The sequence below is a fragment of the Balaenoptera physalus genome (assembly GCF_965194825.1).
Source record: "Balaenoptera physalus genome assembly, chromosome: 12".
In the NCBI taxonomy this organism is placed as follows: domain Eukaryota; kingdom Metazoa; phylum Chordata; class Mammalia; order Artiodactyla; family Balaenopteridae; genus Balaenoptera; species Balaenoptera physalus.
This window is the reverse complement of record NC_138897.1, coordinates 79,147,722-79,167,107: the sequence shown is the minus strand read 5'-3', so window position 1 is coordinate 79,167,107 and position 19,386 is coordinate 79,147,722. Positions and strand designations below refer to the sequence as shown.

Here is a 19,386-nt window from a genome sequence, read left to right as displayed (position 1 = left end):
GATAGAACTTTCTGGACACACTCTATCCCTGTATTGTCCAATATGTTATCACTAGCCACGTGGGGCTATTGAGCACTTGAAACGTGCCTAGTGCCGTTGAGGAACAGCATTTTAAATGTAATTTTACTTGATTTAAATGTAAATAGGCACACGTGACTAGTAGCCCACATTGGACAGTGAAGGTCTGGAATATAGTAGGTGCCCAATAAATGCTCATTATGATTATTATTAGAGATTGATATTATTTTTAGAGGACTCAATGGGTTAGAGAGTAGGAGACACCATTTCATTTCTGAGCACATGGAGGTCGGGAAATTGTACTGTATTCATCTTTGTATCCCAGCATCTTTCAGGGTGTTTTGTTTTTTTTTTAACTCTATGAAAGGTTTATTTAAAACCATATTAAAGGACACCAACTGTATTAGGGTATTTGGGTTGTGGATCCTTTACAGGTCCTGAGGATAATGGAGGATACCCTCTCCATACAGCAAGTACAAAGTGTTTGTACAATTTCAGGGTTTTGCACACCCCAGAGTAAAAATCTCTGATCCAGCAGATACCTGCGCACAGCAGGTCCCCAGGCAGCACTTGGGATCACAGCCAGGCACAGACCATCAGAGTGGCCACTTCTACTGTTAGGGGCTGAGCTCCAAATGCAGGACCCTCAGGCTGTGAAGGCGGATGTCTGTAGTTTGTTGGCCTAGTTACCATCTCCCTGTCTGGTCATTTCACCTTGACTCTCCTCTGGGTCCCCTCCTTTACTCTCACAGGGCTGACTCCACACTTCACCCCTCCAGGCTTGACCAATCAGAGCAATCCATCCCACAGCCATTGGCGCAAAAGGAGAACATGACCCAGGCTGGTCGGATGAGATCTAATCCTAAGACTTCTGCTAGAAACATGGGGAAGGAGAAGCTCTGTTTATCTTGATGTCAAACTGGCATATTGTTTCCTGAGAGCGGCTGGGCAACACTCTACCTCCCCATAGAGAGAAAGCATAAAGCTTAACACAGACAAAAGCAGCACAGAGAGATGGAGAGAGATGGTCCTGATAACATCACTGGAACCCCTGGATACAGCTGTACATAAAACTGGATCACTACAAACTTCCCAAACCCTTGAACCAATAGATCCATTTCTTAGCCTCTCTTTCCCTTTCTGCTTTATATTTATATATTTATTTATTGTTTTAACTAGTTTTTTTAGCAAGTTATTATCCAACTTGAATTGGATGGGGCTGGCTAAAATACCCTGCTCTGCTGCTTTGCAGCTGTGTGACCTTACTTGGTCTGGTTTCTTAACCTCTCTGAGCTTCAATCTCCTCTTCAGTAAACAGGAGTCGCTATCTGTACCTACTCTATAGGAAGATTGCTTTGTGGATTAAATGAGACAGAGTAGGGCTTCCCTGGTGGCGCAGTGGTTGAGAGTCTGCCTGCCAATGCAGGGGACACGGGCTCAAGCCCTGGTCTGGGAAGATCCCACATGCCGCGGAGCAACTAAGCCCGTGAGCCACAACTACTGAGCCTGCGCCTCTGGAGCCTGTGCTCCGCAACAAGAGAGGCCGCGATAGTGAGAGGCCTGCGCACCGCGATGAAGAGTGGCCCCCACTTGCCGCAACTAGAGAAAGCCCTCGCACAGAAACGAAGACCCAACACAGCCAAAAATAATAAATAAATAAATAAGTTTATTAAAAAAAAAAAAAATGAGACAGAGTAAAGCACTTAGAGTAGCGTTTAATAAATGGCAGTAGTAAAACTGTCTTTATTTCTTAAAAAAAAAAAGAACAAAAAAAAGAAATGATAGCTGCTCTAATTCTAACTTTCTATTTCAACATAATTCACTAAATAACAATAATTAGAGGAGCATCCATTCAATGCCCCAAGTATCGCCAAGTCCCTTGATCTCTTGGGGCTTCAGTTATCCGATTTTTGTATGGGGTCTACTGCAATAGAACCTGTTACTGTCCTTTACAAATGCCCAGAATCTGAGTTCCTTCAAGATTTTGTAAAGAAAAAGCACAAAAAAACTATTCATCTCCTATCTTCTTGTACTACTAAAAGAAAGAAAAATACGCTGCCCCCCACTGGAGTTCAGCCCTCCCAGCTGCCTCACCCGGGGGCTCACAGCAGCTAAGCGGCAGGGCCAGCAGGCTCACGAGGGTTTCTGACCTCCTGAGGCTGAGGGATTACCTCCGCAGGGGCCGATGAGCAGTCAGACACAGAGGGAACCTCCAGCTGCCCACCCAAGTATGGCAATGCCATCAGCCAAGACTCAGCCTTGCAGACTCCTACTCAAGGGCTCAGTCCTGCTGGATCCCCTTCCTAGGCTACAGCACTGCTCCTGTGGCCCTGGCACAGCCCAGCCTGAGGCTTACCCAAGGAGAGCAAGATCCCATGCTGAGGGCATCTGCAAGTTCAATGTGACCAGAAAGGGCAGCAAAATGTCCTTCTGCAAACGAGTTCCATCTCACTCTTAACTGGGTGAGCCAAGCACTGTGCCTGGTCCCTCCACAAATACTGTCGAACCCCCGTGTTATAGCATAAACGAGTGGTAGATGATGCCCTGGCCATCTGATACACAAAGAAACTCAAGCCAGAGAGATTCTCACAGCTCCTAAATGCCAGGGCTGCAACCTGAACTCAAGGCTGTCTGGTTCCAAAGCTTGGCCTTATCCCTAACTCCACACTCTCAGCATAGCTTATAACCACATTGGTTTTGGCTCCAGAGTGCAGAGCAGGGTTCTGGAGCCAGACCCCCAAGCTGTACCACTTACAGTCTCCACGACCACAGGGGTGTTACTTGCCATCTCTGTGCCTCAATATCCTTCTCTATTAGGGAGAACATTTTATCCACTTCACGGGGCACTGAGATACTTAAATGAAGTCATTCATATAAAATGCTCAGTAAATGCTGTTTAAAAAAACTTGATCCCCTTAGAATGGCTTTAGTCGAGCCCTTGTTTTCCTTGAGTGAAGGCTCCCCAAAAGTCTTATCAGCTACTGAGTATAATAAATCTTAAATACAGACTTGGCAAATTCAGAGTAGAGAAAACACAGGAGAGACCCGGCTCTTGGAAAGAGATGCCGGTCAAATTAGATGGCTCGATGTCCTTAGAATCCCTGAGCCGTCCGACCTTGTCCACTTAGAAAGCAGGAGGACGAGACAGGGAGAAGGGACCCGCTAGGAGGCCACAGGTTGTTAGGGGCAGAGTTGGGACAAGGACTCAGGTGTCCTCACCTCCCATCCTGGGGTCTGCAGCCAACAACTGTGGGCCCAACTGGGTGACAGAAATGCACTTTCCCACCTGCCAACCAGCAGCAAAAGCTACCACCCTCTCGCAGAGTCCCTCAGGAGGTTACTGCAGGCGGGACCCAGCCAGACTTCACGGGAGACATAGCTAAGCAGGAAAGCCAGAGTCCCTCCTGCCACCCCCGTCACATCGAACCCAAGCCCACCACTATCCAAAGCTCCCGGAAGCCGCATTGCCAGAGATACAAAAAAAGCATCAAACCAGACTATGTGCGGATATAGCTGCATTATTCATGACAACTTCTGCCGTTTTAAGCTCGAAAACACGACACACACCAACTGATTTGAGTCAACCCTGCAAGCATCAGAGAGCCCCAAAATATCCCACCCAGTATTCCTGCTTTTGTTCATTCGATCAGCAAGCGTTTTTGGAACCTCCGCTTGGCCCAGCAGAGGAGCGTGGGGCTGTGATTTCCAGCCCAAGAATGGAAAGCTCGGAAAGGACTAGATAGAAGTTTCCTCTCTTGCCTGATGACTTTGTATCCTCATTTGTCCCCTCCACGTATTGCCCGCCTGCAGCCACACGTAGGTGAACTCACACTCCCCCCATGCTCAAAATCCCCCCACGGCTCCCATCTCACTCAGAGTAAAAGCCAAAGCTTCCGAGGGCCACAGGCCCTGCACGATGGGCCTCCTGTTTCTTCTCTGACCTCATCTCCTCCTCCTTCATTCTTTTTCCCTTTGCTCCAGCCTCGCCGGCCTCCTCGCTATTCACTGTTCCCCACTCAAGGGCTTTGTATATGCTGTTCCCTCTGTCAGTAACACCCTTCCCGCAGATGTCCGCCAAGCAGACAATGTCACCCTGTCAGAAGGGCCATCCCAGAGTGCCCCCTCTGGAGCGCCCTTCTCACCACTCTCCACCACCTTCCCTGCTTTATTTTCCTCATAGCTCCTATCACCATATTTATTGTGTTATCTATCTGTCCCCCAACTAGACTGTAAGCTTCACGAGAGCACGTGAGCAGGGATGTTGCTTTGTTCACTTCTCAATCTGCAGTTCCTACAACAGTGCCTGGCACCTAGTAGATACTCAATAAATATTTGTGGAAAGAAGGAAAGAAGAGAGGAAGTTTTCTTCTAAGAGCTGGCAGAAAGGGTCTGTCCTGGCCCCTGCTGCCAAATGAAACTTCCTGAAGTACAACCCCAAGCAAGACCTCCCCTGTTCATAAATCTTCTAGAGCTCCCCACTATCTGATGGAGCAAAGGCTGCCGCCTGGCATCCACAGCCCTGCACAAGCTGGGGCTAATGGACCTTTCCTGACTCATCTCCTTCCCCTACACACATCTGACCCCGAAGCCTGCTTCCGGGGACTCTGCTGTAGCTTGTAGCTCCCTACCTCTGCCCTCTGTGAATCAGGGGCCACGAGGCCACCCTTCAGATCCTGACAATGTGGGATCTGAATCCTGGCTTCTCCACGCGCTGGCTGTGCAACCTTAAAGCGAGCTGCTTACCGTCTCTGTGCCTCCAGGTCCTCTTCTATAAAGTGAAGGAGATGGTTATTCTCCCTCTTAGGGTTGTCTTTCAGAGTAAAGGAGGTGGCATGTGGGGACCAATCAGCAAAGTAGTGCTGCTCTGAGCTGGCTACTTCCTTGTGCTGGGGGCTGTCCCGGGCTTTGTGGGATGTTGAGCAGCATCCCTGGCCTCTTCCCACTAGACGCCAGTAGCACCCCCAGCTATGACAACCAAAAATGTCTCCAGATGTTGCCAAATGTCCCCTGGGGTAGGGCTGCCAGATTTAGCAATACATACTCATTCTAAAAAATTACTTGTTGCTTATCTGAAATTCGAATTTAACTGTGTGACCTGTATGTTACCTGGCAATCCTACCTGGGTGGCAAAATTGTGCCCCCTCCCTCACTAAGAGCCACCGTGTTAGACTGACACCACCACAGGGTCCTAGTACTAACATCAGTTGTTTCCCTCTTGATTTCCTCCAACCTTCTCAACACGTCCCACCCACCTCCCCTCTCATGATCCCCGACTCAGGAGCTGGGAGGCTGAGTCCCCAGACAAGCCCAGCTCAGCCACTGTGATGCTGGCTCCCCAGGACAGCCCTCACACCAGTTCCAGTGTGCAGAGCTACACGCAGCTTCCTCTCTAGCATCCACCTCATCCCCCCGCCTCTTTCCCAGGGTCTCTCCTCCGGCCCACAAGCCCCTGCCTTCTCCCCTCCAATTAAGAGGCCTCCCAGGCCCAGCCTGGAGGCAGGAAAACAAGGCAGTTAGTCACTCTGCTTCCGTTATCAACTCGTGTCATGTGGCTGGCTCCTTTAGTGGCAGTCGTCATGGCAACGGGAAGCCAGTCCCTGAGGCTCTGGGAACCAAAACAAAATTAAGGGGTGGAGGCGGGGAGGGAAAAGGAGGGGACGGCTAATAGAGCCAGGAAGGAGCTAGGACAGAGCTGGTTGGATTTAACTGGTGGAAATTATGCTGAGGCCACGCTGTCCCCAGCCTTCCCTGGGTGGCGCTGGGGAGACAGAAAAAAAAAAGATTCCTGTCCTGGAGAAGCTCAGACTAATGTGGTGGGTGTTTTCACATGGTTTATCCTGATAGGTGAGTAATTTTCACCCCCATTATGAATAAACTGAAACCCAGATACGTGTGAAGGTAAAGACAGATGCTTGTCCAAGTTGTACAATTGATAAGCAATGAGTTTCGGCTCCACCCTCTTCTTTCCATATTCCTCATGTCCTCCTCACTCCTTTCCTCTTGCTTTTAGGATTGGACCACATGCTCTGCCCCCTCTGCATGTGGCACCACTCGCCTTTCTCTCTGCACTCCAGCCACTTCCTAATCCTTCCATTCCTTGTCTGTAGTGCTCCCTCCAGCCACAAAGTCTTTGCATGTGCAGTTCCCTCTGCCAGGAATGATTTTCCTCTGTCTCTTGCTACCTCATACCTTCACCTAAAAAGCCTACTTATCCTTCACACATCTTCTTAAACATCACTTCCTCCGGGAAGCCCTCCTGAGCCACCTGCATGCAGTTATATGTTCTTGTGATGCCAAGTGCTTCTACTTCAGACCTCAGTGCACAGCCTGCAATCATCCTTTTCATTACATTCGGATGTCTGTCAGGGTCTGTCCACCGTACTGGAATGTCAGCCCCCAGAGGGCAGGGCCAATCTTGTTCACTGTGGGATCCACAGAGCCCAGCTGAGTCAGCACTAGATGGAACTTCCAGCCCCACAGGCTCTACTAGCCTTTGTAGCTTCAGTGGCTCAGATAAAGTTTGCAGACCTGCCTGGCTTATCTACAGAAACTGACTGTTAAGCCGCCCCTTCCAGAAAGAAGGATGGGAGGGGCCTCTGGGCTAGGCTGTGACAGGCAGGGATGTGGTTCTGAACCCAGAGGGTGGAGAGAAGGAAGACCTCAATCAATTTCCAGTTTTCTAAGCAAAGAGCTCCCTTTCACCATTCCATTGGAGATGCTCTCCAAAGAGGTAGGCAGAGGAAGGAAAGGAGAGAGGAGATCTGCTTTGGGGGGCATGGATTTGTCACCATGCCCTTGGGGGCACCCATGCTGAACAGGGGGCTCACAGACAGAAGACTGTCCCCCTTCACTGGTTCTGTGCCCTTGAAACATCGCTTACTCTCTCTGGGCCAGTTTTCTCATCTGTACAATGGAAATTATACCACCCACACATGCTGAGATTGTAGCACTGTGTAGATGTGGATGGGCATGTTTGTGATTTAGGGGGTAAGAGCCTGGCTCTGACACCAGACAGGCCTGGGGGATAAGTCCCTTCTGGGCTGTGTGTTCTTGAGGAATTCACTCCTCTTCTCTGAGCCTCAGTTTCCTTGTCTGAAAATGGGAACAACCTCACTCACTTCATAAAATTATTGTGCACACAGGATATGGCACAGAGTAGACCCCAGTAAGTGGAAGCACTAATTACTAAAACGATGTGCCCCCACGAAATGCAAAATTTAGAAACAGCCATCAACTTGCAACTATAAGTCTTGCCTTCTGATTGCAGATCGGGGTCAATGGGCACCCGAGGTCCTTTGCCGAAACGTGCAAGGTTCTGCCTCTGCACCCCGCCCCCCCACCCCGGCCCCCACCCAGGCATCAAGCAGGATGCCAAGAAGTCCCTCTGACCAGGAGATGGCCTCGACCTCGAGCCAGGCAGAAAGCTCATCCCAAGCCCCAAACTCAGCTGCTCCCAGGAGAGAGAATGCAGCCCCAGACCGCTGGCCGCCAGGGGGAAAGTCCCCCACAGCCTGGCCAATAACCCAAACTAGACTGACACGGACGGGACCTCCAGGGACACTGAACCAACGCTTCCTCCTCCAGATATGGACACTGAGTCCCTGAGAGGGGAAGGAACTCGTCTAGGGCATCGAGGGAGCTGGTAGCAGAGCTGGGTTCAGGGCCCCAGCTGGAGGCCTGCCCAGAGCCGGGAAGCACTCCCTCCAAGATGTTCACAAGCTCTTCTGCCTGTAGGTCCCCTCCCCCAACCCCTCGTTGAACCAGTCAAGCATTTCCTTAAAAACACAGCCACTCGAGGTGAAAACATCTGGGGAGCACAAATTACACCTAGGTTTAATTAAACAATGAACAAAAAAATTGCAGGTTTTTAACCTGAAGGGTTTTGTGGGGGAGGTCTATACACACTTTCCCCCAAAACAATCAGAATATGTACGTTTTGATGGAAAGAGGGTCTAGACAGAGCTTTCTTCAGGTCCCCACAGGGGTCTCTAAGAGGCCTGAGCTGAAAAGTTCTGGGCCTTTCTGAGGGATTCCATGTAGCCTGTATGTCTCCTTATTCAGAAACGCTAGAATGTGCAGTCAGCCTGGAGCTGATTCTTTTAGCAACAATGGGACATGCCACACACAGAGACATACGCACAGACACATGCCCACGCTCCCCAAGTGGGGAGGGGCAGCAACAGGTTCCAGCCTCCAGGCTGCCCTTGGTGGTATCTGCCACCGTGCAGGGAGGGGCTTCCTGGTGGACAGAACTGTGACCAGATACTGACACCCTCAACATACACAGAGGCACAGGATCAGGTCAGCCCCCAAGGTCTGCGGCCATTCCTGGTCTAGGGCTGAGCACTCAGGATGCAGATGTGAGGCAGGCTCAGCAGCAATGGGGGTCCCACGTGGAGGGATGCGGGGTGACATGAGGAGGGCGATGCACACACACACACACACACACACACACACACACACGGTCACAGCCTCACTCATTCACACACAGACTCATGCATCCCATGTCCCATGCACACACACAGTCACAACCTCACTCATTCACAGAGATTCCCACATCACACAGATACACATCATAATCACAAAAACAGATAAACACACAGACACACGGATGCATGTACACATAGAGATACTTAGATATTTCCAGGCAGATGCACACATGTTCTCAGATACACACACTCACAGCTACATGTCCTCACCCACACAGACATGTGCATGCACATACACACACAAAAAAACACACGCAGTCCAGGTATCTAAATGCTTCCCCAGGCACCCATCACTATAGATTCTCCCACTCTCCGAGAAGTCATGAACTATTAACTCTAAAGGCTAGACTGGGCTCCCGTCTAACCCCAGGGAGAGTGAAGGGGCAGAGGGGCAGCTGAACCCTGACTAATTCTCACCCTCATTCGAGGGTGGGGTGGGGTGGGGTGGGGGTCAGGGGGCCCTGCCTGCCAGGGGAGCATGCGCACATGCCTCAAATGGAGTAACCCACTGACCTGGGACTCTCAGGGAGGGCTCCTGGGGGTGGCTCCAAGGACTGAGAATTTCGGGGAGGGGGTAGGTGGGGGGCTTTATTTCCCCGTAGGGACTTTCTCTCCTTTCCCGAAGTCTGGCGCTCCTGCTGCAGCCCCATCCGGCCCGCCCCCGACAACATGCCCTGTCAGCCCCCCTCAGGTGCTTTTCTCACCTTGGCGAGACCCACCACCCTGCTCTTCCACAAGAGGGACTCCTACTCAGACACATCAAGGTGTGCCGCCACCTGGAGGGCCCTCACGCAGCAGTCGCCCCTGCACACAGCACAAAAACACCCAGGGCCCCCCACCGATAATCCCACCCCCCAAGCTCACCCGCTTCTAGCCCCGTGGGGTCAGCACCCACGCAGGGTAGCTCCACACCCCAGGAGGCCACCGCTCCTTTGCAGACGCTTTCGGGGTGGCTGCGGTGGCTCCCTGCCCTGGGGGTGGCGCCCCCGCCCCCGCCCAGCACTTACCTCCTTCTTGACGGTGCGCAGCAACCTCTGCCGGGTCTCCGCCTCTGTGGGGTGACACGGGGGACCTGCCGGTCAGCCGAGGGCTGGGGGCCGCGGCTCGGGGCTGCCCTCCCGCCGCCCCGGCGCCCCGCGTCCCCTTACCCGCCAGCCCCGAAGCCATGGCTGCGCGCGCTGCGATCCGAGTGCGGCCGGCGGCGGTGGCTCCTAGGGGCTTCTCCCGGCTGCTGCGGCCGCGGCGGGGCGGGGCGAGCGCCGAGCGACGGTCAAGGCGCCAGACGTCAGGCCCGGCCGCGGCTGCCCCACCCTCCGGAGAGCCACGCTGGGCCGACCAGGCCCTCGCTGAGGCTCCGCGCGGCCCGACACACACGCTCACCCCCGCGCATCCCGCGCATCCCGCGCCTGGACCTCCCTCCAGAGGGACCGCCCCCCCCCCCCCCGCCCCGCTCCATGCCCACCCGCCTTCTATGGGGCCGGGAAGGACAGCATCATTTATTCAGTGTCTGCTGTGTGCCAGGCTCGGAAGTGGCGGGAGACGGTGGGGCTACTATCGACACTCTACTAGCTTCGGTTTTCTTATCTTTAAAGTGGGTATAATATGATCACCTCATGGGAATAATATGAGACTTAAATGAAGTACTGAATGTAAAGCGCTTAACACACACCTAGGAAAAAAAGGCCAGCAACCATAAAAGATAGCTGTGCTGCTACTATTACTGTTGTTGTTATTATTATTATTATTACAGGCATACCTCGTTTTATTCTGCTTTGCTTTTTTTTTTTTTCATTTTAAAAACTTTACCATGGACATTTTCAAACATATATAAAAGTAGAGAGAATAGCATAATAAACCGGATTTACCCATCCCCAGTTATTAATATACAGCCAATCTTTTCTTTTTTATACCTCATTTGTGTCCTACCCCCGACACCATTATCATTTCATCTATAAATATTTCAGTATGTATCTCTGAAATATAAGAACTTTTTGTTTACAACAAAACCCAATCTCATTGATCAGACCTAAAAAATTAACACTAAATTCTTAATAACAACAAACATCCAGTCAGTGTTCACATTTTCCCAATCAACTTATAGATTTCAGTCTATTTTCAGCTTAAGTATTGCTTGTGTCTTATACCCTTTATTGCACTTTGCAGATATTGTGGGTTTTGTTTTGTTTTGTTTTTTACAAATGGAAAGTTTGTGGCAACCCTGAATTTAGCAAGTGTATCGGTGCTATTTTCCCGATAGCATTCGTTGGCTTTGTGTCTCTGTCACATTTTGGTAATTCTCACAATATTTCAAACCCTCCACCTGCAAAAAGATTGACTCCTCAATGAAGGCTTGGATGACAGCATTTTTTAGCAATAAAGTATTTTGAAATTAAGGTATGTCCATTTTTTTTAGACATAATGCTATTGCACACTTAATGGACTGCAGTATAGTGTAAACATAACTTTTATAAGCACTGGGAAACTGAAACATTTGTGTGACTTGCTTTATTTCGCTATTCATGCTTTTTTTGTGATGATCTGGAACTGAACCCGCCATATCTTTGAGGTATGTGGTATTATTAAGAATCTTCCAAGGCACACCGGTTCTCCATCCAGGAGATGCCAGGCCTTGAGGGGCTCCCTCCCCCACATGCAGGTCATTGGGAGAGTGGGGTCCTGGCAGGACCCCAATCGGGGCACCTGTCAGCCAGGATCTCCAGGGCTGGGCAGGCAATGAGCTCTTTGGGACCAAGGTTTTTTCCACCAAGTTCCTGACTGCATCCACCCAGGATGCATCTCAGATCTATATTTATTGAGCGCCTACTATGTGCCAGGTTACTGTGCTGGGGATACTGAAGTGAGCAAGACAGACAAAATGCCTCACTTTGTGGGGCTTAGGGAATAGACAACAAAATAAATAAGCAGATGATATAGTATGATGGAAGCTTCTGGAGAAAAATTAAGTAGGCAAAGCAGAGAGGGAGGGCCCAGACGGGTGGGTTTTGTATTTTGAAGTGGGGTAGCTGAGAGAGGCCCCACTGAAGAGGTGTCATTTGAGCAAAGGCAAAGGAGTAGGCTGTGGGGATTTCTGGAGGAAGAGCATTCCAGGCAAAGGGAACAACAGCAAGTGCAAAGACCCTGAGGTAGGAGTGCACCCACTGAGTGTGATGACAAGCTGAGAGGCCAGTGGGGCTGGAGTGGCACAAACAAGGAGCACAATGGTGGGCCAAGGTCCTGTAAGGCCTTGAAGTCCACTTTAGGATTTGCATCCTGCCCCAGAGGGCCCCCCACTATTCAGTTTTCCTTTCAGAAGGACTGAGGACAGCTCAGAGTGTGCCCTCTCCCTGCAGCCATGGATCCAGAGTCCCCTCTTTTCCATTTGTCAGTGTCAGGGGCCTTTGACCATAAGCCACAGGTGCTGACTTTGGCTAACTTAGCAAAAGGGAATAGACTGGAAGGATAATGGGCGTTCCCAGAGTCCAAGGGAGGCTGGAAGACTCAGAAATGGGATGAAACCAAGGCAGCTCTGGAAGGCCAGAAAGAGACTCTTGGGAATAGTCGTCTGACAAAGACTGTATGTTTTAGAGCACCACCACTCAGGTGAGAGGAGCTCCATCTATTTAAGGCCCTGTTCCAGAGAGGGAGCATCTGATTGGTCTGGCCTGGGTCACACAGCCTGCTCCTTCTGTGGGAGGGGAGTCTCAATCACACTCCCCCCACCCCACTATCTCCAGTGCAGGTGCCCAGAGTATGAGAAACAGTTGCCTCTTGGCAAAAGAAAAAAAAAAAGGTAACACGCCAAGTGAACAGCAGTCAGAATTCTGACCTCAGGGCTCAAGAGATTGATCCAGTGGTTCTATCCTTGACTGTGCCCCTAGGATAATTGGGGTACTTTAGAAAAGTAGGATGCCCAGGCCCCACTGGGGGGAGCCATTTCTCAAAACCCATGTTTTTCCTTCTGCCAAGCACTAGGCATGGATAGGTGACCTGTGATGGTCCCTCCTTGAAAACCTGGAGCTTTTCATCCAAAAAGAAGGACTTGATGAAGCTTGATTTAATAGCAACAGGAAGATGGGCATCTATGGGACCTGGATTTGCTCAGGTTTCTGAACCAGGAGCTTGGCTCTCTCCGCTGAAGTTAGACCGCTCATCACTAGGGGCGCCATCACCTAAGATCAGCTTGGAAAGATCCCAAAGCCCTCCTCAGGGTCTGAGAATTCCACCATCTGACTCACGGCTACCCAGGCTTTGCCTCATACCTGTGCTGCTGACCATTGGTGCAGCTGCGGGAACCAGTGAGAAAGGCCTGTTTCTCCTGCAGTGTCTCTTTAGCGCCCTCTACTGAGAAAACTCAGCATCGTGCTCAGTATAAAGGACAATCTTTTTTTTTTTTTTTTAATAAATTTATTTATTTATTTTTTATGGCTGTGTTGGGTCTTCGTTTCTGTGCGAGGGCTTTCTCTAGTTGTGGCAAGCGGGGGCCACTCTTCATCGCGGTGCGCGGGCCTCTCACTATCGCGGCCTCTCTTGTTGCGGAGCACAGGCTCCAGACGTGCAGGCTCAGTAGTTGTGGCTCACGGGCTTAGTTGCTCCGCGGCATGTGGGATCTTCCCAGACCAGGGCTCGAACCCGAAAAGACAATCTTAATGCAGTCTTGATTATTATGGAGGAGCCTCCCTTGGACTCGGGGAATGCCCGTTTTTCTTCCAATTTATTGCCTTCTGCTTAAGTTAGCCAAAGTCAGCTTCTGTGGCTTATGGCCAAAGACCCCTGAACACTTCCATTCACTATGGAAGAAAGAATTTGGAGTTGAAAAGCAATACACTGATTACTGGCACAATGGCATGACCCTATTGTGAAGTCATTGACCTAGAGTTTTCTCTTACTTGCAGTTGAAAACACCTTGCTGATAAAATTATTCTATGTAATGTGTTCATCTGTTTCCATGAACATTTGTAAAAAAAAGTGACCTGCTTTTTCACTTAAAAATGAACATCTCTCTATGTCAATAAATATACATCTAGATCATTCCAGGCACATGGAAGAGCAGGTGCAAAGCCCCTGGAGTGGGAATGAGCATGCCTAGACAAAGAAGAGAATGGATGTGGTGGAGACTGTAACACAGTGAGTACTTAAGGCTCCTCCAGTCCGTAACTCCCTAAAAAAACCCAGAAGAGTCTTGATTTCCTTCTTACCTTCTCATCCCACATTCTATCCATCAGCAAGCCTTTTTAATTTACTGTGGTAACAGTCACATAACATTCACCATTCTAACCATTTTAAAGTGGACAATTCAGTGGCATTTAGTACATTCACAGTGTGATGAAGCCATCACCACTCTCTAGTTTCAGAACACTTCTTCATCTCAAAAGGAAACCCTGTACCCATTAAGCAGTCACTCCACATTTCCCCCTTCCCCCAACTTTTGGCAACCACTAATCTGCTTTTTGTACCTATCAGTTTGCCTGTTCTGGAGATTTCATGTAAGTTAAATGACCCAGTAGGTAGCCTTGTGTCCAACTTCTTTGACATACCATATTTTTGAGATTCATCTATGTTGTAGCATGTATCAGTACTTCATTCCTTTTTATGGCTTAAGAATTTCCATTTTATGGACATACCACATTTTGTTTCTCCATTCATTAGTGGATGGACATTTGGATTGTTTCCACCTTTTGGCTGTTGTGAATAATGCTCCTATGGATAGTGCTGTATACTTCGGTGTACAAGATTTTATGTGGACAAATATTTTTATTTAACTTGGAGTGTAATTGCTGGGTGCTGTAGACTGAGTGTTGATGTTCCCCTCAAATTTATATGTTGACACCTAATCCCCAGTGTGACAGTATTTGGAGGTAGGACCTTTTGAAGGTGATTAGGTCAGGGGGATGGAACCCTCATGAATGAGATTAGTGCCCTTATAAGAGACCCCAGAGAGCTCTTTGGCCCCTTCCACCACGTGAAGACACAGCAAGAAGATAGCCATCTATGAATCAGGAAGTGGGCTCTCACCAGACACTGAATTTGTCAGTGCCTCGATCTTGGACTTTCTGGTCTTCAGAACTGTGAGAAATAAATTTCTGTTGTTTATAAGCCACCTAGTCTATGGTATTTTGTTATAACAGTCCAAACTGACTAAGACATGGGTCACATGGTCATTCTATGCTTAACGTTTTGAGGAACCTCCATATTCTTTTCCATAGTGACTGTACCATTTTGTATTCCTACCAGCAATGTACAAGGATTTCAATTTTTTCACATCCTTGCCAAAACTTATTTTCATTTTTAAAAATTATAGTCATCCTAGTGGGTGTGAAGTGGTATCTGATTGTGATTTTGATTTGCATTTCCCTAATGACTAATGGTGTTGAACATCTTTTCATATGCTTGTGAGCCATTTGTATAACTTCTTTGGAGAAGTTTTATTCTAGTCTTTTGCTCATTTTAAATTGAATTGTCTTTTTGTTGGTGAGCTGTATGAATTCTTTATGTATTCTGGATACTAGACTCTTATTACATATATGGCTTGCAAATATTTTCTTCCATTCTGTGGGCTATCTTTTCTCTTTCTTGATAGCAGCCTATTGAGATAGTGCAAAAAAAGTTTTAAATTTTTATAAAGTCCAATTTATGTATTTTTTCTTTTGTTGCTTGTGATTAAAAAAAAAATTTTTTTTGTCCACTCCACAGGGCATGTGGGATTTTAGTTCCCCAACCAGGGATCGAACCTGTGCCCCCTGCATTGGAAGCATGGAGTCTTAACCACTGGACCGCCAGGGAAGTCCCTGTTGCTTGTGATTTTGATGCCATATCTAAGAAACCATATCCAAAACCAAGGTTATGCCTATTTGCCCCTATGTTTTCTTCTAAGAGTTTTATAGGTACAGCTCTTATATTTAAGTCTCCAATCCATTATGAGTTAAGTTTTATATATGGTGTGAGGTAAGGGTCCAACTTCATTTGCATGTGGATATCCAGTTGTCCCAGTACCCTTTTTTCAAGAAACTATTGTTTCTAAAAATAAAGCTACCATATGATCCAGCAATCCCACTCCTGGACATACATCCAGAGAAAACCATAGTTCAAAAAGATATATGCACCCCAGTGTTCGCTGCAGCACTATTTACAATAGCCAGGACATGGAAGCAACCTAAATGTCCATCAACAGAGGAATGGATAAAGAAGATGTGGTACATATATACAATGGGATATTACTCAGCCATAAAAACAAACGAAATAATGCCATTTGCAGCTACATGGATGGACCTAGAGATTGTCATACTGAGTGAAGTAAGTCAGACAAAGAAGACAAATATCGTATGATATCACTTATATGTGGAATTTAAAAAAATGGTACAAATGAACTTACTTACAAAACAGAAATAGAGTTACAAATGTAGAAAACAATCTTATGGTTAGCAGTGGGGAGTGTGGGGGGAGGGATAAATTGGGAGACTGGGCTTGACGTATACACACTACTATATATAAAATAGATAAGTAATAAGGACCTACTGTATAGCACAGAGAACTGTACTCAACACTATGTAATGACCTATATGGGAAAAGAATCTAAAAAAGAGTGGATATATGTATATGTATAACTGATTCACTGTGCTGTACAGCAGAAAGTAACACAACATTGTAAATCAACTATACTCCAATTTAAAAAAAAAAGAAACTATTGTTTCTCCATTGAATGGTCTTGGCAGCCTCTTGAAAACCAGTTGATCATAGATGTATGGTATCCTTTCTGGGCCCCCAATTTTATTCAGCTGATCTATATAACTATCCTTATTCCAGCACCTCAGTTTTGATAACTGTAAGGAAGTGTGAATCTACCCATTTTGTTCTTTTTAAAGATTGTTTTGACTATTTGGGGACTCTTGATATTCCATATGAATTTTTGGATCAGTTTTTTCATTTCTGCAAAAATGGTGTTGGGATTTTCCCTAAGGATTGTACTAATCTGTAGACAGTTTGGGGGAGTACTGCCAAAGTTTATAAAGTGGTTTCACAGTCATCACTTGATCCTCATATTGTCCTTACGAGGTAAAGGTTACAATCAGTGTTTCCCATTCTACACACAAGGAAACTGAGGTCAATGAGATGGAGTAACAAAGCCCAAGGTCTGGCTGTTAGGAGGTGACAGATCCAGGGCATGAAAAGCAGAAGGAATAACACATGCAGGGTTCAGAGGTGACAGCCAGTATGATACATTTGGGGAATTACATGTTGGTCAGTAAGTTGAATACTGGGGTATCGAAAGTGGGGTGGCTGAGAAAGCTCTGGGGTCCACTCAGGGAGGCAGCACCACATACTGGTTAAGACCACAGTCTCTGGTCAGACATACACAAGACTGAATTTCAACTCAGCTACTTGCCAGCTGTGTGACCTTGATCATGTCCCTTAACCTTCCTGAACTTCAGTTTCCTCATTTATAAGATGGGGGCAATAATGATCAATATAAGCTTGTTGTGAGAATGAAATGGATGCCAAGTGCCATATTCCTGGCATACAGAAAATGCTCAAGAAATAATAGTCTCTAGGGACTTCCCTGGTGGCGTAGTGGTTAAGAATCCACCTGCCAATGCAGGGGACATCGGTTCAAGCCCTGGTCTAAGAAGATCCCACATGCCGCAGAGCAACTAAGCCCATGCGCCACAACTTCTGAGCCTGTGCTCTAGAGCCCAAGAGCCACAACTACTGAGCCCTCGTGCCACAACTACTGAGCCTGCACTCTAGAGCCCATGAGCCACAACTACTGGGCCCTCGTGCCACAACTACTGAGCCTGCGCTCTAGAGCCCACGAGCCACAACTACTGAGCCCACGTGCCACAACTACTGAAGCTCACACGCCTAGAGCCTGTGCTCCGCAACAAGAGAAGCCACTGCAATGAGAAGCCCACACACTGCCACGAAGAGTAGCCCCAGCTCGCCGCAACTAGAGAAAGCCCACACTCAGCAACAAAGACCCAACACAGCCAAAAATAAATAAATAAATTTATAAAAAAACCCGTCTCCAGTCTCCAAACTTCAAAATCTGATTGGCTTAGCCTAGCCAATGAACTGACTCTATCCTGGGTCAGGTGGCCCTATCTGCTCCAATCAGCTGTAGCCAGAGGGCTGAAGTTATTTGGTGTGAACATTGCTACTGAAGCAGAACGAAGAGTATGTGGCTCAGGAGTGTGCCTATGAGTGAGGCCTAGAGAAGGTGGGAGAGAAAAGTGTTCCAGATGGTCTCTGAGGGCTCCAGGATGTCCTGGTTCCTGTGCCACAGGCATTGCCTTCTGAACATCATTCCTTATCCTCTAAGCCTCATTTTTCTCATCTATAAAATGGGAGAGGTGTTAATTCTACTTGTCTATCTATCTCCCTGTGCACCTGTGAAGATAAGAATCAAATGACATCGTGTTTATGGAGACTCTTGGTATACATGCCATGTAAGTACATATGATCACTAATTTACCAAAGTGATAAAATTATGTCTTCGAGCTGCTAAAGCAGATCTCAGTCAAGGCTCTTGGGACAGGAAAGACACTCACTCTGAGTCACTTAAATTGATGGAAGATATGCGGGGCGGATTTGACAGAAAAAAAGGACAAGCCGAATAGCATCTCTGGCTGTGTGAAGGTTATTGATTTTCTCTTGCTGTGTGTGGCTCCGTTCTCTTTGCCGATGGGTCTTTCTCCCTTTACTAATGTATGGGAAGGAGACTTTGAATTGTGTGCTCTTTCCAGCAGTACGTTTGCGGTTTTTTTTGGCCGCACCACGTGGCATGTGGGATCTTAGTTCCCCATCCAGGGATTGAACCCGTGCCTGTGCCCCCTGCATTGAGAGCACGGAGTCTTAATCACTGGACCACCAGGGAAGTCCCTCCAGCAGTGTGCTTTTTAAAAAATTATTATGAACATATGTTACCTTTTCACAAAATAGAAAATAATAATGATAATAATAAAGATGATGGGGTAGGGTCTCAGTAGGAATTGCAAGTACCGGCCTGTTTTGTGAATCTTGCCTCCTTGTGAATCAGCTACTTCTCCAGGAAGCCTTAGTTTCTTCTTTTGGAGTGTGGCATTAGAAACCAAGATCTGGGCACGAGGTATCTTCTGCTTGCCCTCATTCTGCCTCCTTCTCTTCACACTCCCTTCAAGGTCTTGGGTTTCCAGTTTCCTGGAGGAATGCACAAATGAGAGATAAATTTGTGTTAGAAACGAAGACAGAGGGCTTCCCTGGTGGTGCAGTGGTTAAGAATCTGCCTGCCAATGCAGGAGACACGGGTTCGAGCCCTCGTCCAGGAAGATCCCACATGCTGCGGAGCAACTAAGCCCGTGCGCCACAACTACAGAGCCTGTGCTCTACAGCCCGCGAATCACAACTACTGAAGCCTGCATGACACAGCTACTGAAGCCCGAGCACCTAGAGCCTGTGCTCCACAACAAGAGAAAGCATTGCAATGAGAAGCCTGCGCACCGCAACAAAGAGTAGCCCCCGCACTCCACAACTAGAGAAAGCCTGTGCACAGCAACAAAGACCCAACGCAGCCAAAAATAAATAAATTAATTAATTAATTTTTAAAAATTATAAAAGAAATGAAGACAGAGCAGAAGCAAGGTCCAGGATACAGGAACCCAAGCTCTGGCTGCTTCTCAAGCAAACTGTTCTTTCAGGTCAGCTTTTGCTTCCTAGACTCCAGAAGTGTGGATCCTGAACCAGAGGAAAGTGAGCTGGGTGATGGCCTGACAGTTCTGTGTCCAAAAGAGCCTGGGCAGGTGATGAGGGGACCCTAATGACAAGGCTGCTCCTCACTGTGCCCTCGGCAGAAGCAGGACCACCGGTAGCAAAGGCCAGAGCCTACATCTCAGCATAGCTTTGCCTTTGG

At 48.0% G+C, this 19,386-nt stretch overlaps 2 protein-coding genes across 4 annotated transcripts in view; one reads left to right on the top strand and one right to left on the bottom strand.

Moving 5' to 3' along the window:
* Positions 1 to 9,872, bottom strand: part of SGSM1 (small G protein signaling modulator 1) — an 82,479-nt gene extending 72,607 nt beyond the window's left edge. Inside the window, exons 1-2 of one of the 3 annotated variants that reach the window (XM_082417388.1) lie at positions 9,656 to 9,872; positions 9,515 to 9,558 (exon numbers count right to left, since the gene is read on the bottom strand). In XM_082417388.1, coding sequence (XP_082273514.1) covers positions 9,515 to 9,558; positions 9,656 to 9,674 — 63 coding nt within the window. In that variant the 5' untranslated portion in view covers positions 9,675 to 9,872. The remainder of the gene's footprint in view (positions 1 to 9,514; positions 9,559 to 9,655) is intronic. The other 2 variants (XM_082417387.1, XM_082417389.1) reach the window with 2 other exon arrangements.
* An 89-nt stretch (positions 9,873 to 9,961) lies between these two features.
* Positions 9,962 to 19,386, top strand: part of PIWIL3 (piwi like RNA-mediated gene silencing 3) — a gene marked incomplete at both ends in the record, with an annotated part of 52,902 nt that continues 43,477 nt past the window's right edge. Inside the window, 1 exon segment of the mRNA XM_082417029.1 lies at positions 9,962 to 10,028. Coding sequence (XP_082273155.1) covers positions 9,962 to 10,028 — 67 coding nt within the window.